Source organism: Dysidea avara, chromosome 13, assembly GCF_963678975.1.
Source record: "Dysidea avara chromosome 13, odDysAvar1.4, whole genome shotgun sequence".
Classification (NCBI taxonomy): Eukaryota; Metazoa; Porifera; class Demospongiae; order Dictyoceratida; family Dysideidae; genus Dysidea; species Dysidea avara.
The window spans coordinates 5,748,799-5,772,474 of NC_089284.1; the positions used below are offsets into that span (position 1 = coordinate 5,748,799).

General features: G+C 39.5%; 2 protein-coding genes and 1 long non-coding RNA gene across 10 annotated transcripts; 1 reads left to right on the forward strand and 2 right to left on the reverse strand.

The window, feature by feature from the left end:
• Positions 1–830: 830 nt before the first annotated feature.
• LOC136243640 (uncharacterized) lies at positions 831–13,920 on the reverse strand. The gene is made up of 25 exons (XM_066035184.1): positions 13,662–13,920; positions 13,544–13,601; positions 13,232–13,290; positions 12,704–12,764; positions 12,583–12,636; positions 12,217–12,275; positions 11,921–12,038; positions 11,376–11,441; positions 11,250–11,294; positions 10,071–10,166; positions 9,843–9,994; positions 7,219–7,339; positions 6,266–6,363; positions 6,101–6,161; positions 5,999–6,043; positions 5,213–5,277; positions 4,681–4,742; positions 4,290–4,515; positions 1,989–3,789; positions 1,894–1,930; positions 1,742–1,833; positions 1,489–1,598; positions 1,289–1,355; positions 1,119–1,230; positions 831–1,027 (listed from the first exon to the last, which is right to left on the reverse strand). Exons 1-25 carry the CDS (start codon positions 13,763–13,765, stop codon positions 909–911), a joined length of 3,888 nt encoding a protein of 1,295 aa, XP_065891256.1. The 5' UTR covers positions 13,766–13,920; the 3' UTR covers positions 831–908.
• A 20-nt stretch (positions 13,921–13,940) lies between these two features.
• LOC136243641 (E3 ubiquitin-protein ligase HECTD3-like) lies at positions 13,941–17,363 on the reverse strand. Of its 2 annotated transcripts, XM_066035186.1 has the most exons (3): positions 16,968–17,363; positions 16,545–16,918; positions 13,941–16,483 (listed from the first exon to the last, which is right to left on the reverse strand). In XM_066035186.1, the coding sequence occupies exons 2-3, from the start codon at positions 16,632–16,634 to the stop codon at positions 14,006–14,008; spliced, it is 2,568 nt and encodes an 855-aa protein (XP_065891258.1). In that variant the 5' UTR covers positions 16,635–16,918; positions 16,968–17,363; the 3' UTR covers positions 13,941–14,005. The 2 variants fall into 2 exon arrangements, with proteins under 2 accessions (XP_065891258.1, XP_065891257.1); XM_066035185.1 differs by having other exon boundaries at positions 16,545–17,363.
• Positions 17,176–22,592, forward strand: LOC136243642 (uncharacterized). Of its 7 annotated transcripts, XR_010694935.1 has the most exons (8): positions 17,176–18,685; positions 18,733–18,796; positions 21,067–21,134; positions 21,380–21,438; positions 21,699–21,755; positions 21,811–21,995; positions 22,049–22,166; positions 22,214–22,592. It is a non-coding gene; the product is annotated as an uncharacterized lncRNA (long non-coding RNA). The 7 variants fall into 7 exon arrangements; XR_010694936.1 differs by lacking the exon at positions 21,380–21,438 and having other exon boundaries at positions 17,180–18,685; XR_010694937.1 differs by lacking the exon at positions 21,067–21,134 and having other exon boundaries at positions 17,181–18,685.
• Positions 22,593–23,676: the final 1,084 nt, after the last annotated feature.

Consider the following 23,676-nt stretch of genomic DNA (forward strand, 5'->3'; position numbering starts at 1 on the left):
ATTGGGTGAGTGATTACTCTATTAGAGTATCCCAGTTCTATATGGGCTCCATTATACTGTAAGTAGAATTCATGACTTTGTGTGGATCAGTAAAGCGTGGTGGATTATAATAGTCCAAGCTGCAATGTATTCACAACAATTCACATTGGTAGGGAAGTCAAACATCTGGTAAACTTGATGAAGAATCAAATATGCTCAAAGTTTTGCCTGGGATATGCTCCTAGGACAACCAGTGAAACGTTCTATTAGGGTAACTGTTCTATTAGACATAATCAAGATGTACAATTTGCAGTTTCCACTGACTGTTCTATTAGGGAGTATCGTGTTATTTTCATGGAATTAAGCTCCATAGATGCTGGCATAGCACTTCCGGCCTATCATGCATTTATAATGCTGGCATATCGCTCTAGGGGGGCTTGCAAGAAAGTACACAGCGATCAACACGTTGACAAAGTGGGAGGCTATTTAATAGCCAAACTGTCTGTAATGTGTAACCTCTTTTAAACTCATTACAGCCCATTATTATTATGTACTTGCAACAAAACAAAGAAGCAATAATTCTACAGAATGTGATGTGTCATTCAACGTTAAGTTCAGCTGCCTAGAGTTGTAGTTAGACCTACCACAAGGGATTAAAAACCCTCAGCTTTCCTGATCTTAAAAACCCAGGGAAAAGCTGGCATACGTATAATGCTACTCAGCACATCACTGATCATTAGTGAGGTGTGCTGTGATATATATATATATTGCTTTCATAAAATAAGAAGTTCTCAAAAATGGTATGTATAAAATCCTTTGATCTTATACTTGCTTGCTTAGCACCTGTCATGTTTGTGTAAAAATTATTATTATACATATGAATCTGTACATAGTACAAAATACAATATTATTTGTTGCATGATAATAAATTATTGTTGGGCAGTCGAGGTAGTCACATCAAAAGGCGGCATTGATGATGAAGGACTGTCTATTGAATCATTAGCATTACCCTTGATGTCCCTGTATACCAGGTTGACTGTATCTTGTACTATATAGAAAAAGATGAAAGTGGGTTAAACAGTTCTAATGGGTCTACTGTATGAATACAGTGCACTAAATTAAGTATTGATGGTTCTTACATGTTTTGTTTTGTCTCTCGTCCACTGTTTCACTATCGTCGTTCAGTTTGGCAAGCCTCAATAATGTCACAATGTCAGCATTACACTTTTCCACTGCTATGTCCAGTGCATCCTAAACATTAATAATACAAACCCACAATACAAACATCCAACCCATTTGATGTGCTAACCTTTCCCATCTCATCTAGGGAATGGAGGTGAGCTACTGTTCCTCTCTTGAGTAGAAGACACACGTGGCTATAATTAAAGAAAAGCCCCACTGATAATGCATTGTATGTTCTATTAGAGTAATTCCTTCTACTACTGTAATACTAACATAGTAATACTCTAATAGAGCAGTCAGTTACTTTACTGTCTAGTTAGTACTTACCCAACTGCTCCAATGTCAGCTGCATGGTGCAGGCAGCCCCGCCCCCTTGAGTCACGGAGGTGTAGCTTGGCACCATTTTGTAACAAAAACTCTGTTGATTCCAGACTTTCCTGTATGGTCATGTTAAAATACAATGAACTTTATATTCTTGTAGTATTTATGTGACTGAATAACTTAGCTCAGGTATACACTAAAATCTATCACCACCCAACTAAAGAAGTACAACTAATGATAGACACACAGAGGGACGTACAGCTAGTATGGATGCAATGAGAGGACACTTCAGCTCCTCCTCAGAATTCATGAAGTTGACGTTAGCACCGTGAGCAAGGGCGCACAGCATTCCTGTTGGAAACAAATGGGCATTAATTGGAACTGTCTTAACAATGGTAGCTACAAACTTACCAGGAATGTTTCCACTCTTAGCACTCGAGTAGAGAAACTGTAACAAAACACAACATTTATATTTACAAAATACACTAATAGAACACACACCTCACCTCATGTGCTGTCTTAGTTAGGGGAATAATGATGGGCTCCAGAATATTACATGGTCGGTGGTCGTCTAGTTCATCCTCACTAGTAAAAGGGTCTGCATTGTCTACCACTGGTAGCAATAGCTTTGCCATCACAGGGCTGACAGCACTGCCATTGGTGACCTTAATCAAACCATTGTCTGTTGTCAGGTCTGTAGTTGTGTCACTGCTTGCATCATTTATCACTGCAGTAGTGTCACCTTCAGTGACATTGTCCTGTTCAATAGGTGGTGTTGTGATAGAGACTGTCTCAACTACCATGTATAGTTCATGTTCTGATGCTGGAGTATTACATGTCTCTCCACTGGTGGCCTCTGCTAATGCACTACTAGTTGGTGGTGGCTCCAATGAGTCTATTCGTTTCAAGGTGACAGTGTTGTCAATGCCAGTAGTTGCTAGTGAAGTTGAGTCCTGCTCTTGTGTTGTGTCACTAACAGGACCAGCAGCTACTGACTCGCTTGTTACATCAATGCTGGGTGAGTTTTGCTCTTGGCTTATATTCCCGGGTGAGTTTTCCTTTGAATTTGCCATGTCAGTAACAGTGGTGGCATCAGTGACTACAGCAGGAGATTTATTAGATGGCGGACTTTCTTGAAGGACACCTGAGCAATTAACCAAACCACTGAAAGACTCCTCCGAGTTCCAAGCTATACTGTTGAGTTTCTTGGCAGGTTTCCTGACCTGAGTATAAATTGGTTCAGAGTTTTCTGGTATCATTGGCGAGCTGCGAACGTCAAAGCTGCTTACTGGAGATGAGTGAGCACTGAAGAACTCCAAGCTGACATCACTGGTTGACACAGATGTCTCCTTCATCGCTCTAGCATTTAATGAAGTCACTACCTCCTCATACAAGTTGGTAGAAGTTTTACCGGTGTCATCTTCAGCACTGTAACGTTGAAACTCCTCTGGTATCTCTTCATAGATATGTCCACCAGATGGACCATCAGTAGAATCATGTCCAGATTGTTTTTTAGCTGGTGACGTCACCTCCATTGATTCCTCTAAAAAGTTATTATTAGCAATCACTTCTTCATTTTGTTTGCTACCAGAATCATCCTGATCAGCACCATCAAGTGTTGCAGGTGCTTCACTGTCACTCTGAAGCATACTGCTACCAGGACTCTCACACGTGTACCCAATGTTCTTAATCACCTCCAAGATACTGTCACAGAAATCTTCTTTTTCAAATAAACTGCCTCCCTTGTACCAGTCCCCAGCCATGGGATCTTCACCAGACAATAATGGCTCCATCACAGATTTCTCTAACAAAACACTTTTGGTTTTACGTGAACGAGGCGGTTTTGGTGGTGGCAGCTCGCCTGCACTAAAGGTGGATTTCCTTTCCTTTAAGCTAAGAGTTCTGGCAGCTAAATCTTGTTGGCTTTCACCAATACTAAGCTCGTCATCAGCAGCAACTGACGGTGACTCTCTACCAATAATGCCTATACCTTCCTTGACACTGTTGGCAGCACGTTTCACAATCTTATCCATTGCCCAACGTCGTATCTTGAACTGCCTTTTCTTCCGTCTCAGCGACTTAGAGTCGTACTCTGACTCGGGTGCACTGTCGTCTGCTAAAAAATCCTCTGTGCTGTTGGCGGGTTTGTTGATTCCGGTCAATGATTGGTAATGCATCTGTTTATGTTGTAGTTCAGGAGTGACAGGAATATCGATGGGAGTTGTGCTTGCTTCTAGAACTGAATCATGTGGGTGAACAAATTTGTGCTGTATGTATTTAGCCTTGATCCACTGCTCCTTTTCGGTTCTGCAAGAAATAATATACTAGTTTAATTACAGTACGTACTTGGTATTCTCTAACAGCCCCCAAAATACACAGAATAGTTGAACACACACAACACACACACACAAAGCCTTCAGCTGCCACTACGTAGTTATGCTGCCCTGTGGCCAGCACTGGGGCACCTGTGCGCTACTCAGGTGCTATGAATCAGCGCAGGCATGCCCTCCTGGGGCAGGACTAGTAACCCACAGGAGGCTGCACCATGTCTCACAGGTGAAGGTGTGGGCACCCAAAGTCCCACCTGGACCATCAACTGTTATATGAGACATGGACAGTTGAGCATTTGCTTCCCCAGTTTACACCAGGTACCCATTGATGTTACAGCTGGGGCCTGCTTCCCCAGTTGGCACCAGGCCACCAGGTCCCCATTTTAACAGCTGGGTAGACTGGAGCAATGCGAGTAAAGTTTCTTGCTCAAGGAAACAACAACACCAAAACATACACACACACACACACGTACACACCTAGAACTGTTTGCCACAGGTTTCACCATTCCTGTAGGAACTACGTACTCCAGGATGCCATTGGCAATGGTGTTACCAAGCTTTGTCATCACTCGAAGCACCTCTGGCTCCCAAGCATCCAGTGTCACAGAGCGCACCTTGGAGATGTGCACACCAAGACTACGATGTATCCCAGAACACTCAATACATAGCAGAACTCCAATGTTGATACTAGCCCATGTTGGATCTGCACATGAGAAATTGTAGATGTAGATTTTAATGACTTAACTGTTAACACTACACAACAATAATAAAAAACCAAACAAATTCGATTTGTTCACTGGTAATTATTGTGAAATATAAACTATTTCTAATTGAAATACAATTATTTATAAAAATACATGACACTTACTAGTTGATCCACAGTCAGCACACTTATCATTACCGGCCACTCTCATGAGACGACGAGTGACCCTAACAATCAAGACAACAACGTCAAGTCAACACAGTCAAGACGGTAACAATAGTCAAGTCACAATCAAGACAAGGTAGCATGATTAATATGTAACAGTGTTATGTTACAGAAGCCACAGGTTGGGTGAAATAAGACATCAGATTTTCAATGACATCTCAAGTAACATGATGTGTGTAAAACCATCATACTCTGAATATTACCATATATGGTAAACAAATACAGTATTAACACTCCTAGGATGCTGTACAAGGAATACAGTTTTGATTGTGCTGAAAATGATAATAGAATTCCCTTAGGTACTTTTTGCAGCTTCTTTAATATATCAAATAGTGATATTGCCACCATTTTTAGTGAAACAAACTTCAATTAAAACTTCTAACATTAATCAAATACAGCAATAATGCAGTGTGAAATAATAAAACAATGGATCTAACACACACCCACTACATACAAACAGAAAGACACTCACCGTGCTGGATCTGTTGTTGTTGTGGAAAGTGGACTACCCTTCACAGCTTCACCATCTTCTATAGCCTAGCATAAGATACACCAAACAGTATCAAATATTAAGCCACAGAGCTTAACCATTGCCTTCTTTACCCTTAACAACAGATTAAATCTCTTAATAATGCAAACTGTGAGACCAGCCACTTGTGCTGACAGCGTTAGTTAAGAATGTGCATATTTGTTGTCCATTAAATCGCCTCTTGCATTAAGAAAACAACTTAATGGTAGTGCTGTTAAGCTTAGGGAAGCTTCAGACCAAGGACATGTTCCAGGAAGGGATACTACATCATTCAAAAGGAAGTGAATAATAAAACAACTCCACACAGTTTCACTTCACTTCACTACTTGTCATTTCAACCTGGCAGGAATTTCCTTGTTTAAACTTAATTAGGAAATTTAGCTGCTCAACCAAAAACATACGGGAAGCCATACTAATAGCAACCAGTGATCTGTCCTCGTTGAAGCCATAGAACGCGTGTAAATAAGTGTTTATGTAATAGAAGTAACACTGAAGCACTAAATGCAATTGACCAGAATCGAATTATTCTACACCACAATGCTAGTAATAACAGTCCATAATGACAATCAGCTCTAGAGACATATTGGCTATAAAATTATAACATTAAATTAGTAGTGCTACTTCCCACATTGTAAAATATTCATTGTGCCATCAAAGCACACTAAATGCATTACATATACCACATACATGTGATACACAGACGTACTGACAAACAGAGTACATACTTACCGTACTGGCAGACATACTCTGCCTGAAGGCACTAGCAATAGAGGCCTGTAGAGGTAACAAGAGAGATCACAAGACATTCAGAAAAGCTCACATGATACACACCTGTATAGCCGCCATCCACTTCTTCCTGATCACATCAGAGTCAGCTTGTAGTAGGAATGACCTGTATACCACAATCAAATGTAATGGCAGTTGTAGGATGGTTATAAACACCCAGACGAATGAGATGATATCCACATCATAAGATAACAGGTGTGTATGACTTACTTTGTTGGGGCAACAATTTCAAAGCAAAATCTTCTTTCAATGTCTTCCATGTTCTTGACAACACACAAACGTAAGTCTTCGGCAATTGTGTGCATCTCCTGCAGAAATAAAATGTTTTGCCACTGTACCCTACACCACATTACACAAACAACACACACACAATTCATTCCATGAGCAGCAACAAACAATATGAACAATTCTGAGCTTGTACTACTTGCATATGTGAATACCAAAGGATTAACTAAATCTTGGAAAATGCTGCTCTCATATTCATTGTAAAACATGGACACCTTAAAAAAATTTTTTTCCGGGTCACATTGTAGCACGATTCATTGGATTCATATTAACAGGAACAAGGTACACAATCCACTCACATTATATACACACCCAGTGTGCTAATGAGTGATCACAATGACACCGTATGATGTCATACATGTCATAACATAGAGATATGATTGGCAGGTGAACTTTGTTTGGCAAATTGATAAATTTCTACTGCATCAGTCAACATTAAAATCCCATCAATACAATTGTGACTCCGATGCTCCATGACTAATGTCAGTATAACGGACAACCCATTTACAACATTAACACTCTGTCAAAGTGGTTTACGAATGAAGCAGCTGACAAATATAATTCCCGGCAATGACAATATGCATATAGTTGCTATGTAACATGTACAAGTTGTTTCTTGTTTCCTCAGGCAAGAAACAATATTGCGTGTAATTGCTCCCAAAGATATTTCTCAGTCACTCACAGTACAAATATGTGTACATGTGTGGTGTAGGTGATGTATGCATGCAATGTGTGGGTGTGTAGTGCGTGTTGAAAGGATTACTATGCTACACAGAATACTTTGCATGTACACGTCATCATTACATTGTACATGTAGAGAGGGACACACAAATACACACATGCATGCACACACACATGTCTGACAGACAGAGTCATACTTTAGTGGGTCCTTTCTTCAAGTACTGCAGTTGGTTGTCTTTCATAATGAAGTAACGTCTGTTCCACATCTTGAACTTGCTGCTGTTCCTCTTGAACAGGAATCCCCTCAATGCCACACTCCTAATAGTAAACAAACATAACAGCTACACACCACTGCACAACAAATCTGATGTATGTCCTAGTAACCATTGCTCTAGTAATGTAGCACCAAATATGGTATCTGATTGTTGAGTTTAGTCAACACAACAATTATACATGTGTACACATGTGTCCCCGCTGTATTGTGCTTAAGTGTTTACAGTGCTTTGCATGTCGGTTGTCAGTCGTACAAAAATTCTGAATGGGACTCACGTGAAAACCAACCAATGACAGGCGGCCAGACTTAAAATTCTTACGAAGTATCTGATTGGCTGTCTTTCACGTGATATCACCAGTGGAAGGAATTGTAACTGACAACTGTCTTGCAAACTACTGTAACAACACTGCATATACAGGAATGCAGTCATACGTGCTTTGCAGTTAATACTTTAACACACAGAAACCATCTGACCCCACCATGTTTAAAACAGCCATTTTACACCCTTCTCATTAGCCCTTACAAAATGGTTAGGGTTTGTGTGACTGAAGAGAAAAGGTTTGGTGTCCTATACAACAACAGAATCACTTCAAGCACACTCCACCCATCCTTTGCTCCTTCACCAGCTGCTTCTGGGCTGGGACCACCAACACAACTACAATCAAATGTTCTACCAGCAGCCCATGCAAGAAAGAATTAGGCATAAGTAATTTTTGGGCATTTTTCGTGAAGTTTGTCATCCTGTAATACAGTATGGATAATTAATAAGGCTGAAAAAATATATCATGTTTTTTTTAGCATCCGAGTACTCTCTTAAGGTAATGATTGAGTATTCACAAGTACTAGCTACTTGTAGTCATACTCATGTGACATGTTTTATACTGACCTTAAGCAGCTTACAACTTTTTCAAGTAACGACAATGATACATACACTGTATTGAAGCACCAATGCTGGTGTTCCTGACAAGAAATTAAACCGTTTTATACATCACATGAACTGGGTCATGAGATCTTAATGAACACTCAAGTATTTGCAGTATTAATGTTGGACATACAAATTCAACACTAAACTTTCAAATAACACTGCTGTTGGATGCTTAACAATGTATGTGTGCATTCATGGTTTAAAGGAATTGGTTAATTAGTAACAGATTGCTCCATCTTCCATACACCCACAGCCGACAAATTGTGGCGGTCACTTTACAGAGTTCCCCATAATTAGCCTACCCAAAATCCTCTGTTGAATGTGTATACAGAAGCCATGAAAAATTCCAACACATTTTACACATCCTTAACCACCACAGTGTGTAATTCAAGGATATTACTTCATCCAACCTCAGCATAGCATGGGACATAACTCTGACAACTAGGAAATTATGCAATCTGCAGCAGACAAGGCTTTTATGTGGTGCAGTTAAACCATCATGTGATGTCATACTATTACACAACACTACAAATAATGATATTGTTTAAGGTTTTATTATAGCATATCAGGCAGTTGATTCGGTAATAATGGTCAACCCTACCATCAGGTGAAGTACATAGATGATATGCACTACTACCACAATACCATATATGGTAGCACACCATGATCAAAGTCACAATATGATGTAGTGGCCTCTAGACTCAATACTTACACAGTTGGTGGTATGGTTAGGAGAAAAGGAAAGGAAACTTGCTAAATAGCTCTACAAAAGTTTTTTTTCCCTGCCTGTATTTTTCACTACCATTGGATAAGGTTGGATATGCATGGGTGTGTTTGTCAGGCTGGAGCAGCTCTCAATAAAGGTCAACTGTACGACAGTCAAAATGTACCTGAAATAACCAGGAAATGAAAGGACAAAATACTAGCAAATAAAAGCTTCCATACTGCAAGTACTGTTAAGAGCTTCCAAAGAATACCAAATCAATCATCTTTTACAAATACCTCCTTTATAAGACCACATCAAGCTAAGGTGTGCTTTAATCATGACCTTGATCATGACCTTGCTATTAAAGTTGTATTTTTTTGTTGGCAGAAGGTGGCCTTATTAGTGAGGTTTCACTACATTTTGTCACAAACATCTGACAGACACATTCCAAGCTATTTATGTAGCCCAAGCAGTTATTTCACACTATACTCATGATTTATCACAGGGTGATCATTTCATTAAGTGGCATATTAAAATGGCTTCCAAAATTGTAGCAGATAATAATAAAGTCCTTCCTTTAAAAACTTTGTAAGAGTTGTCACCACTATCTCCAGCTAGATTCATTGCGGACAATTAATAATGAGAAAGAAACAAGAATGTAACAGGGTTCAACTACACAACATTGCCACTTGTCATAATTCTAAATCACCCTACCCGGGCCGAAGTGGGATTGACTAGGCCCAGTCCAAGTTTAATGACTTGGTGACAAAGAAGTTTACATGTTTGTCCAAATACTATAGGAATTCTATTTGAGAAATCATTTCACACACAACTTGTACTGTACGTATGGATGATACGAATACACATGGTCATATTCTACTGCTAATAATTCAAACCACAATCACTTGTAACTCACTCTTGTAGTTCTCCTTCTGATGATGACGTGGACAACGGTGGGGAGGATATAGCACCGCTGCTGTCTGCAGACACACGCACCTTCTTGACTAAACTACCACGTCTCTCCATCTTCTTTCCCTCAATAACAGCCTCTTTCTTCATGACATCAATCTAAAAGAAAATGTATGATAAATTCAGCAAAGTGTACACTATTTTAACTGAAACATAATCACACCATGTCACACACCTCAGTTCCCATCTGTTCAATGGTTGGCTCAAATTTTTTCAGAGTGTCATTTCCGTCAGTGAAGAACTTCAGCAGTGCTCTTGCCATGGAAACCATCTGCAAATCACAGTAAATAATTAGCAACCAATGGCACATCAGATACCAAACAAATGGTCTAATTTTGTTATAAGTTAATGAACCACACGAAGTTGTATTAAAGATTTATGTATGGCCTTTTCCAGATGACAACCAAGGGAAAGAGAGAAACACACAAGAATTGGTTTACTTCAAAACTATTGTGAAAAAACACCACGCTTACATAAAACAAATGCTAGGTCAGCAAATATTATTGTGATGGAATAGTAAATACAGAGATATATCAGAATATTGTATTACCATATCAGGCTGCATAGGGAAACTCTGGTGACATATCACAGACACATTTATGGAATTGGTATAAATCCACTAATTTTTCCCTGTCCAAATACTGATATACTTTTGTCCCCCACACCATGACTCAGGACTGTAAAATGTGACAACACATTGTAATCAGTTTGGATAATAGAGCAATTGCACCTTCTCTGATTGTAGGGGTATTAGCTAACTCTTGAATAGAGTAGTTGTAGTATCAAATTACTAATGAATACTACCCCTAGTTATGAACACCCCCAATGTTTTATCGTAGTGCAACATTACATCTGGTACTATAAATTTTTGGTCATGATAACACCAAGGAATCCTTGTATATCCGGACTGTGTATAAAGTGTCCTTCGTAGAGAGGTGGTAGCTATAGGGGTTTTAAAGTCCTGCATGTACACCAACACAAATGGGACCAAGGACAAGTGTCAACATTTTTTTTTCTGAGAGGTCCCACTCCAAAATTTACTCCTAAGAGGTTGTAGACTATAATCAGATACTTGCATGAAAAAAGCTGTATGGTAACAGTCATTCAATCATCAACATTTTTGGGATTAGCTTTCTCAAACACAGTACATTACTGATATACAGGCAGATACACAAACACTAGCTGACCTCATCACCTATCAGGACAATAAACTATGTTTTTTTAACATGTTTTCAAAGGCCGAAGTTTCACTTAATACACTAATGATATTTACCTCACAAGCTAAGCACCCAGTACACACATGGCTCAATGACACTTACTGACAAGTATAAACACTACAACTTCATCATCTCACCTTCTCAAGTACTTCATATCCTTTTTTGGACTGAAGGCAGTTAATCTGAGTGTCCAAAAACAGGCACAGGTTAACGAGGCATAATTTAGTGTCAGCACAGCAAACACCACCCACTATTAAACATACTTGGTAGGCGTGGTCCATGGCAACAACACTGAAAGCAACTGTGGCCGCTTGTAGTGCTTTGCTAGCCTGTAACAAACAAGGAGACATAGAGTATTATCCTTCAAAGAATTTGGCTTATTTATTATACTTTCTTTGGGGTACAACCCTAAAAAAAACTAAGTCTAAATTTACAACTGAACACTAGCTTTCAATTCAACACAGACAGAACATATTAACATTACACCTTTCTGTTTTCAAAAATCTCTCTCTCCCCCTAAATCGATTTCCTATAAAAATGTCTTAAAGGATGATTTCTAATCAATTTTACAAACTTTGCCCTTTTGTTTTCACAATTTTGAAAAACTCATTAGCAATTGATACAGATGTGAACACTGTCTGCTGTGTTTATCAACACGTTAGTACACATAGCAACTTCAAACACACACACCCAGTCAATGCCAGTAATGCAGTATACCAATAACACTTGGGTGGCTTCTAAGCCAGCTGGGTGGTAACCACATCAGTTACTATGACGTCAATTGTTGTGAGGACACACACATGCTCACCTCCTCTGCCTCAGCAGGTTTAGATTTTGGAGACTGAGCATTCTTGTGTAGAGCTGAGTTGAAGTCCTCCGATGTCCGGTCAAAGTTGCGCTTGCTTTCCCTCAGTTTGCCAATCTCACTACAAGTAAGTATAGGAATAGTCAGCACAATCTCTGTATAAAATAGGCCCTCTTTCAGAAGTAAATAGTACGCCTCTATAATGGGACCTAGTTCTCCTACATTTAGGGAGATTCAATTGACATTCTGTTGGTGTTACTAAATCTCTTAGCAGTTTTCTAACAATCTTATTCTCTTACCAAACTAGGAAGTTCTTCACAGCATTCTGCACACTCCTTTGTACCTGGTCAAACAGCACCTGCAGCAGAGAGCACATATACACATCACATTATTCACACCCCCAGCTAATGTTACAACTTATGGGTGCATAAAAGAGTGTACTGGAACACAAAACTAACAAGCATGAAATTGTCAATGATGCCAGCTATGGCATGAACGAAGCAAAATTGAATACACTTCAATCATTATGGTACATATGTATGTAAAACATGTTCCCTGTATTCAGAGCATTTAATAATACTACAAGCTGAAAATAGTACAAAACTTTATAAATACTATGACTTTTAACAAACATTGTTATACACAACACTGGCATACTAACTTACACTATAATACGAGCTTAGCCCGCTAAACAGGTCTGACGTGGTCTTGAATATTTCCTGATGTGCAAAATAGACGGCAATGTATAAATTGGCAGGAAATTACAACCAATGAGATCCAACTTACCACAACTCTCTCATTGTTGGAAAAATGTGCCCCCATCTCTTTGAGATGCATCCCAAATTCCCTACAGGGTTTAACAAAAATGTATACAATGTCTTCACACAATTCAAGTTGTTATAATAATAATGAACTGATGGCCAATCTTTAGAACATACTAAGTCATTATAGATTAATGACTCATTCAGACACTTCCACAGATAATACATTAGAGGAACACATCATGTATATAGGAAGCATATAATACATCAATAATATAACCACAATATAATATTAGTGTATATATATATATTATATATATATGCTACCAGAAGCCTGCACACTATATAGTGCCTAGCCAGGCATTGTTGACATTCTATATGACATTGCACCAATAAAAGGACATCCACAATTAACAAGAAGACATTAAAAGGTTACACACATCACTGCACCAACACAAACAACAGCAGCAGTTGGTGAGGAAGCTGAATTAGCCAGATATTATGAAGTCAGTGAGTGCAAGTGTGAGTGCACGGCTGCATCAGCACAACTTACCGTGATGACTGATTGTACTTGTGGCCTGCACTGACCATACTACTACACAGCTGCACCATCTGTAGATGGAACAATGAGAAAATGTTTATTTGTGCACAGTGGACAATTGTACACTATGATTTATTAAGTGCAAATTAACACAAAACCACTCCTGATTTATCAACTCAATTAATATATTTGAAGCTTCTGGCTTCCTAGTGTCTAGCAGCTGACAACAAAATTAATGGTTGCAGTAAAATCATAACATTTAGGGGGGTTTAAATATAGTATACATTATCTACGTGTTTGTGTCGCCTTTAGTAGACAGCTCACCCGTTCCAAACTCGTTTCCAGTTCGCTAATCTCTTTTTCATGGTTCTCCAGATGCTCCCTGGAACATCACATCGCACACAGCTTGCTAGCACACAGCAAGGAGGCAAACACATGTTACCTTAAGTCTGGAGAATCCTCCAAGCATTCGTTCAAGTCGATGCCATGCCGCACTGTAAAATCTAGCGACGTGTCATTGACGCCTTTGCCGTCATTTTGATCCATTTTTTTTATTAACTAACGTTCATTCCCGACTAACACACAACACAATTTAACTACAATCACACAGTACAATCAACAGACACTACGACTATTGAGAATTAACAGGTGTTTCCTAAGTGCAGCCCACCATTTACCACGATGACGCGGGAAGCTATCTATTTCCGTCCACGTGACAAACTTATGACGTATACAATTATTAATATAACAACAGTAAAAAGTCATAATAAAAATTCTAGCCAGTTTTTAATCCCAAGGACTAAGGTCAGTATCTATAGCAATGCAGTTGTATGCAGCATATCTTAGTTTCTCACTGGCTACTTCAAAAGAGGTGTAATGGGGAAGGTAGAGAGTATTTGAACAAGTAGCCGAAGTCGGTAAACTGTCCGTATTCGATGATCCCAACATGCTGACATGCATTATGGCTGGTAGCCGGCGTCTTCCTGTGACAAAGCGCAACAGTCGGCTCCGGTCTTCGTTGGAGAAACTTTCCAGAACTTTCCACATGCGCTTAACATCAGGGTGACTTTCACCATCGGAGTCATCATATCTTGTAGACTTCTTCAAGGCAGCTAATGTGATTTCAGGATTTCCACACACTTTTATTTCAAGTTCTTCCCATGTCAGTAGATTTAACACAGCCTCAGGGATAACCTTGATTAGACCAGTGCGAATACTGGCAATCTGTTCCTTGCTCTCCTGCATACGTTTGTCTTTCACCAGCTGGCAATACTCCAAACGGTTCTCGTATGTGACACACTTGCTTTCTCCGTCTTCAATCAGTGGCACAACCTCCTTGTTGCTGAGAACGGTGGTGTAAAATAATGACCCCGCAAACAGTTCATTGAACCTCTCCTTGTTTATGGTCTCAATTGAATCGATGAACTTTACCTCAGCAGAATCCACCGAGATGTAATCTCTTGTCCAAGTCACAGGCTCACCAACAAGCTGTTTCCAGACAAATTGAGGCAGGGACAACACTAGAGTTTCCTGGCTGCGATACATGGCTCCCATTAATTGACCAATCCATTCATATTTAGGATACATCTTGCAGCTTGGATTGGGGGCATAGACATCTCTGTAAGCATTTGAGGAGTCTTGGTTCTGATTTGGGCTGCGTACAAAGAAGGGCAGAGGTACTAAAGTATCAATGGATGATGGGCAGAGTTCTTCAGCTAAATCGGACAAGGAATCACGAAATCCTCCACCCTGATCGATGATTCCTTCACCAGTAAACTTGCACTCCCACCACTGAGAGTATCTGCTTGACCATCGGTAGTCATATTTTGGTGAGGAACCCTTCTTCTTGCGAAGCTCACTGAACATCTGCACAAAAACAGATTTTTTGGCTGTAGGGTCGAGTGAAGGATCATTACGATGTTCTGCTGCTGCACGACGATCAATGTGCAACACGGGACGTCCACCAGGAGACTTTGTAGCAGTGTCAGCGAGCATCTGTTGAATAAGCCCGCTTCTCTTTGGACTAAGAGGCCACAACTGTCGCAGAGCAGTTATTGGACTAAGCACTGAGGTCGCATGTTCCCAAGTTGGGAGGATAAAGAGCAGGTCTGTGTCCAGAAGTTTTGCAAGCCTCTTCATTATTATAGCCCTCTGGCAGAGCAGCTGCGGATCCACTGATTGTAGCTTGGGAAAACAGGCTAGATTAGCAGCAATGAACATGTCCTTGTTTAGAACATCTGCACTGAAGAAAACACTTGACTCCACTTTAGTTGATAGCTTAACACCATGAATACGAACATCTATCCCACTCTGGTAGCATGCTTTGATTTGAACTTCAAACAAAGGATAGAAGACATCCAAGGGGGATGATAACAGGCTTAGTTCTTGTGTGGAGTAGTCAGAATTTGTGAAATGTTTAGAAGAAACCTGTCTCATTTCATCAGTGGAGTAACCAGCTTTAACAACCACATGTTTAGGAAGGTAACTGCTGTCATCTGGGTCGATAAGAAGGTAAAATGAATCAAGCACAACACCGGGTTTGATATTGAAACGGACCCAGTGTTCTCCCTGTTGTCCGTCTGACTCCCAATAACTTTCCCTGTCCTCATCCAGCAAATTGGCAGCTTCTCCTTCTTCAGATGATGCAGTGACTGACTCAATACAATCAGCACCATTAGTGCCAGATGCTATGGTCATAAAGCTGTCATGCTGGGCTAGAAATCTTGCCAGAGATTCGTCTGCCTCTATGTTCCAACCAGGTGGTGGATTTTGTAGTTTCTCCATCATTTCATCATACGTGTTGTTCATCGGTGGTGACTCCACCATCTGTAAGGAATGGCAACACTCGACCACCTTCAGCCAATGAATGTACTTCTTTTCTTCCGTAACAACCTTAAAACTTCCCTTGTGCGGCTTATCCTTGGGTTGAATTTGTAGCCATCCTTGTTCCTTTCCTGAGCAGTACTGTTGGGCACTTGGAGGAATAATTTTAACCCATCCACCAGTTGCTGAGAAGTGTGGCATGCCACTACAAACAAATTTTATCTCTGTTTTCTTCTCCGGTAACTCCCCAATCTTAATACCCTTGGTATCCGCTTTATCGTATATTGGTATACTGGTAGTTCCCGAGTACTCGTACGTTATCTCGTTGGGGACGAAACATAACGCTGGTGGAAGTGGTTCTCCTTTTTTCATGCAGTCTATGGCTGAAAGTAGACAGCGAATTCTTCCCAGGCGAATTCTAGCGGAATCCATGTTACAATGCTATAAAAAGGATAAAAGATAAAATACTACGGTGTGTACATGAGATGATTTTACGACTCACCTCAGGAGTCAGGAAACTCCTTTTTTTTTTTATCAAAGCACGTTGTATCACGTGCGCAGAACTGTTGTAGTTGATAGGGCTAGATTTCATCTTTAAACGAGCATACAAATGAATACAATAACAAATGAAGCCATAATATTACATACTGAAAACTACAACATACTACTACTTATTACCTAACTATATACTTATTACTACCTATACGTACTTAATGTCAAAGTCAGGAAATTCGTCCTCAGCAGTAAGCGAATACTGGCGGAGTATCATTTTTGCATTGTACCTCCACAAAGTCACAGACAGTTGCTGGAGAAGTTGGCGCCTAGCAAACTTTCGTGGTAAACCGTTTCTAACAGTTGTTCTGTCAGCTATGGATCCTAAAATTGATAGGGCATATGGTGACCAAACACCAAAGGTCTCACATACAAGAGGGATAAAATCTCCTCCATTATCATTTACAATGTCCTGGTATTGGTTGTCCTTAGCTATCTCACCAACAGCAGCGGCCATCCCAGCCTGAGAAGAAGCAGAAGATATGACAGCAGACTGAGTGGTACTCCTGACGGAGAGATCAAAATAGGCAGGACGACCAAGATGAAAGTCAGGGTGGTATATGTCGCCAGGACGAGATCGCAGACATGCCAACTCTCACGCATTAGGCGTGAGTCTCACTCTTTGGCTAGTAATCTCACGCTCTCACGCCTAACCCTCTGTTTCTCACTCTTTCAGCTTAGTTCTCACGCATTTCTCACGCCTGATCTGCTTCGTAATTAGCCCTGTGCTTAAAATTGGGCAGACCTGTGCTTATTTTTGTACTTAGAACATGCGACGACCTTTACTATCAAAAATCCTGGAGCTGCACTTAAATCTGGTCCACACTGCTGGTAGTGTTTGAGGTCTCACTCCTAAAATTGTTCAGAGGTTGGCATCTCTGAGATCGGTCAGATGGAATGCCTTGCTCCCTAAGAACACCAGGGTGATCTTGGAGCAAGGCATGGTGTACAACAGACACTAAAGCATTATGACGCTGGATCCTCAAGGGACCATGAGAGCACCCCAGCAGATGATCACCAAACTGGTCAATGACAGATAGACAAGTACAGAGTGGTAAAGAAGGGAACAAAGGAATGCCAAGCCACAAACGTAAAGCTATAGTAAAATCGTGAGGAGGAATAGCTAGACCCAAAGCAGGCTGTGGAAGTGCTTTAAGCCAACCACTGCTGGTGCCAGAAGAATGTGATAAAGTAAGCAGACGTGCTTGATCACGAATGGTGGAACTGCTTACAAGCTGTTTAAAAAGTGAATCATCTAAAATGGCTTGAAGGACAGTTTGAGAGGAATTTTGCAACACAGAAACAGACATACCTTCGAAGAAAGCGAGGGAACAATCCTCCCCGGGAAATGGCATAAAAACATCAAAAGTTTCCACTAAACGCGACACTAAAATACGGGAAGAATTACAGGACCCCACAAATGCAGGAGCAGCAGAACGCTCAGATTCACGTAGGCCCAAGCCTCCTAACCTAAATGGCAAGGTGGCTTGTGTCCAACTACTATCAGAAATTCCACAACACAAGATTTTGGAGATGCTAAAGATATCACTGTTAAGGGATTGGAAATCGTCAAGTCTGCAAAGCAAGTATTTCTAGAATCTTATACTTCAATCCTCTCGGTTGGAAAAGAGGCTCTAGTTAGCGTGCATGTTAAGCGCGGAACAAAATAATTACTCTGTTTACCAATGCAGGAAAAAAATTATGGGCGCGAGTTGATATTAGCAGATTACAAGGGGTGGTCACTACCAACAGTCTTGTAGAACTATCTACGACCGGGATCAAGGTACAAAAATATACCTTGATCGCTTGATTTCGCCTTAAAGATAGCCTTGATTGTATGATAATTTAGCGCATATTTTCGTAAATTCTCGTTTTGTTTTCGGGATAGCTTAATCGCCACTTTCTAGGACGTCTTGATCGTTTGTATTGTATTGTATTAATGCTTTACAGTGACCAGCACTGAAGGTTTGATTCACTCCAAATGTAACTCTTGATCGGTTGATTTGATTTTGATCCCGGTCGCAGATGGTTCTACAGGACTATTGGTAGTGACTACCCCTTGAGATAGGGAGTTGGTGGCGCAAAATTCAGGTACTAAAAGCATTGTTGGTAATCCAATCAATCTGATGGCCATACAGATGAGATCCTGCAGAATGCAGCAACAGATGATGTTGCCTTCCTGGTGGTGGGGGACCCATTAGGGTGAGGTTGTTATGTCAGTGATGATATTATGTGTGTGGGAAATGTGTTTGTATATAATTTTGCACTGTTTACTAGTATGTAACAATAGCTAATTCTCTCCTGATACGCAAATGCATGGACTGCAATAATATACGCGCACAACTGGGTAGGCTTAATAATGTTTTCTGCTATAAAGTAAGCACAACTTGCAACAAATAGTGCACGTGCACTTCAAGGTAGTAAAGGTTGTCTATTCTCCTGTATGGTGTGATGTGTTGGACACCTCTCTGTGTCATAGATACACTTTATCAATAAGGTTTGTATTAGTTGAGAACATCTCTTATAGGAACACACATGTACATGTGATATTTCTTATAGCAAATGTGTATGCTGTTCCATATAATAGTTCAGAAGTGATGCTGAAATGGGGGTACTGCCTGAGGGTGATTTGGTGAATTTTGTTATATTAAAATCATACCAACCATGATTTTCATAACTGTGTTTTCAATTTTAGTGCTAATCCTCCCTTGCAGCATGCGCAGTTGAGCAGAATATTGGTTGTCCAGCAGTACTGGCAGGTGCTATATCTTCCTTGGTACATGCTCAGTAAATGCACTTCCTAGTTTAATCGCATTTGTACATGAGGAGGGTACTCAACTATTCATATAATCTGTGGTATAAGTTACTAGAATGCCATTATCTCTTGCAAACTAACTCAACACCAGAATGCATCAGACATGCAAGGGAAGGTGTACTGCCTTATTGGGTACACTATAAGAGCATCTTTATCTTATTGAGTACACTATAAGAGCATCTTGATCTTATTGAGTACACTATAAGAGCATCTTGATCTTATTGAGTACACTATAAGAGCATCTTGATCTTATCGAGTACACTATAAGAGCATCTTGATCTTTTGTAATACTAAAGTTTATCAAAGTAGCTGTGTCGTTACATCAATTGTAATTACATCACTGAAAAAGGAATTAACTGAGCCTGTACATTTCCATACACGTGGAATGCCTGCTATTGTTTATACAAGACACTGAATTCTTGCCAATTAAAATAATGTTGGCAACGCTTATTTTAGTCCAAATGCCAAAAAGCAATGTCTGATCAAGATGTGAAGGTAGAGTGCATTTGTGTAGTATAGCATATCAGCGTAACGATCATGGTGCTTTAAACAGTGGTGTATCTAGAGGTGGGCATGGAACCCACCAAAAGATCCTCAGAAATCATTTTTAAAAGATATATGGTCTTGATGAAATGAATAGCTTGTTTAAAAAGGATGCAAATTAGTTCCCTTCCACATCTCTAAACCTAAGTTTAGCTTGTGTCTTTCACTGATGTTAATAAGATCAATCGTGGAACCATGGTTACAACAATTAGTGCATGGACAAAAATAGTGGAAAGTACAAGACTTATCTGGATCAAAAATTAAGTAATATTCCTAACTTTATTAAGGAGTTTCAAAGTCGGGGAAGTCTTCTGAAATATGTATTTTCTTGAAGAGAAGACAGTCATTATGTGAGGTGCTACCAGAATATTTTTCAATTATGAGATCCAAATTAGCTTACTGTTCACAAGTCTAGCACCCCTACTTGCTGAAAGACATAGTTACTATAAATTATGAATTGGAAGGGCAGGAGAGCTTTTGAATGTATAAGATTGAAAATGTTCGATGGATGAGATTAAAACTTTTCTAAGACTTTGGTCATAGTGTGCAGACCAAGTTGACATGACTGTGATTCCTAGATCTAAAATTATTAACTTATTCATTAAGTAGGGATCCAAGCAATAAAAAGTAGTGGAACAAGATATGAATGATGGTATTACAGTATAGCTCAGTTGGAAAATCCCTACATTGGCATGTTGTAATGCCAAAGTGGGGATTTTCCTATTGAGCTATAATACCATCATTCATCTCTTGTTTCACTCTAGGATCACTACTTATTTAATATACTGGTTTATTTGGTTTATTTGTTATATAGTCAGTACACGAACAGACTAGCATAGCTACAGCTACACACATGTGACTGCTCTATTAGGGTGACTGCTGTATTAGAGTATCTTGAGTCAGCCTTTCGCCTACCAGGAGGTGTAAAATTTGGCACACAGAAGTGGGGGTATAAAGGTGCATCTTGGTACCAAGTTCAGTACAAAGCAGTTAATTAAGTGCCACGCCCGGTTTACTTTGCTATTCACAATGATCACAGTGTAGGAATTAGTGACCACAGAAAAAGGTCACTGGACTACTGATTGTTTGTGGCTAGTGCCTCTTTATTTCCTAGGCTGTTTTCAGGTGGAACAGTGAGTTCCAAGTCGCCATGCAGGTGTGCCAGTGGACGCAAGATTAAGAGTATGATTTCATGTTAAAATGATTGTTTGTTTTGTTGTGCATTTGTTTATTTGTATATTTCTGTTCATCCTTTACCTGGCTTGCTAACTGAATTATTCCATCTTCATGCAGCTGTTAGTTCCCAAAATTCATCTTGTGTTGTATCCATGGTATCATGTGATCATTTTAGGACATATGGCCCAGCTCATATTAAAATTAACTCAAGTGACAAATAGTTGAAATACTCTGCTTCTTTTATCATTAAGGTCTGCTCTTGGAAACTCCAGCAGATCCAGTACCCTGATCCATCTTCATTAAACAACTGGTATTATGATAGAAACTGTTCATTAATTGCATTGGTGTTGATTATGTCAAGCTTTAGGCTGATAGTTTCGCCTGCCAGCTTGTATTTTTTTTCTTTTGTCATTTGGTCAGGTTGTCATTTCCTGACCAAATGACAAAAGAAAAAAGATACAGGCTGACTATTAGGCTGAGGTGTTACTTTACACAGGGTGTTTTTTGGTCTGTACAGTCTGTGCACTGTACTCCTGAACTTTTGCTAACTTTAAAATTTGCTGTTTATAGGAAGACATGAAAATATTGAAGATGATAAGATCGTGGAAAAACATAGCAGTAATATTGGTATAGTATTTTTATACATTGATTTGCTAGTACTTATCTGTGTGATCTAATTCAGATGCATGTTTGATACCTGCTTCATCAATACAATTGGGAAACCAACTGGGTGAAGGAGGATTTGGTACTGTGTATGTTTCAGATTTTAATGGTACACTAATGGTTGTCAAACAAACTAAAGTTGGATAAATCTGCTGATGTAGGATTGAGGATTGTAGACCATATGAATGAAATAAAAGCATTGAGGTTTGCATATTAATATGCTTTACACTTTATATGCTGTCTATATATATATGTAGTGCTCTTCGCCATCCCAACATTGTACTGTTTATGGGATACACACATCAGGACAACTGCATACAAATCATCACAAATTTTGTGGAAGGGAATAATTTGTTTCATCTATTATTTAAGGAGGTATGTGTAAGTTCATAATGCAGCATATGTTTTATGGTTTGTTTTAGAAGAAATTCTTGATAAAACATCCATCGCAGAGCAAACTGCACAGGCTCTAGCGTACCATGCACAGCCAGAACCCTCCAATGATACACAGGATGTGAAACCGCCTAATATACTAGTGAACATTTTGAAATAATCCTAACCAGTTGATTTTAGATCACATAACATTACAGATTGAGAGGGGTACACTACATGTCTACATGACAGATATGGGGTTGGCAAGGATAAAAATGGAACGTGCCACTATGACACAAGTGGAGGTACTCCATTCTACGCAGCACCAAAGACATTTCAAGGAGCCGCTGTAACAACTTCTGATGTCTGGGCTTTCAGAATGGTGCTGCTACTATTTTTATATATATAATTATTTTAATTATGGCTGCAGCTGTTGATGACAGGTTCGATCCTGTATACAGCGATGACATCCCTTTATTGTTATATATTCCACTGTCATCCTTGTGGCAACAGATTGTAGTAGAGCACAATCATGCAGTACAATCAGGCATGGATAGGGCCATGGCCATATTCACGCAAACTGCTAACTGGGTAAATGTGGTCAAAAAGGTAATACTGCAATATCGTAACCTACCATAAATCATTTGCCATAGTAACCTGCAGTAATTGTAACCCAATCACTGTACCTTATCAGAACCTGTAAACTATATATAGCAATTTTGTACACATGCTTTAAATCCTCTATTATATTGTTGTAACCTACCATGACCTGTTACAACCCAGCTGTAATCACCCATCTGTAACTCACCACAACTTTTTGCTACCCACACAACCTGTTGTAACCTTGCGTAACTACCGTAATCATTTGTAACCTACTTTAACCTATTGTAATGAACTATAACCTTCTGTAACCTATTGTAGCAGCCATAATCAACTGTAACCTATTGTAGTTTAGTTTATTACTCAGTATAAATCACATGCAGATACACGTAAACAAAAAAGAAAAAGGTGGGCAATCATGAAATGAAAGTGACATTAAATGATTGAATAATGCATCCTTAAAACAGTTTATAGATAGCTGAGTTACGCTTACAGGTTACACTTACAGCAGGTAGCGGGTATTGATGTTAATAAAATAGATGGTACTTCCATTTGACTATTGATTATCTGAACGTGACTAGTTTACAATAAGTATGTCGTTATTCTGTAAAATAGTTGAGTGATGTGACCATGGTGGTAACACTGGAGTAATTGTTCATTGTGTACCTTGCAGCACTACGTTGAATAATCAGATTGAGATTGTAGGTGAGGATCGGCCCCATGCATATGGGTGAAGGTATGAGTCTAATAAAAGACTTATAACAATGAGATTTGACAGAAATTGGACAATGATTAAGATTCTTCCTCAGAAATGCTAAAGCCTTACTTATCACAGGTATGGTTTTTCCAAGTATGAAAAGCCATATCTGTCAAGTTGTTTGTAAGTTTGGGTGTTTTGTTGATAACAAACTAT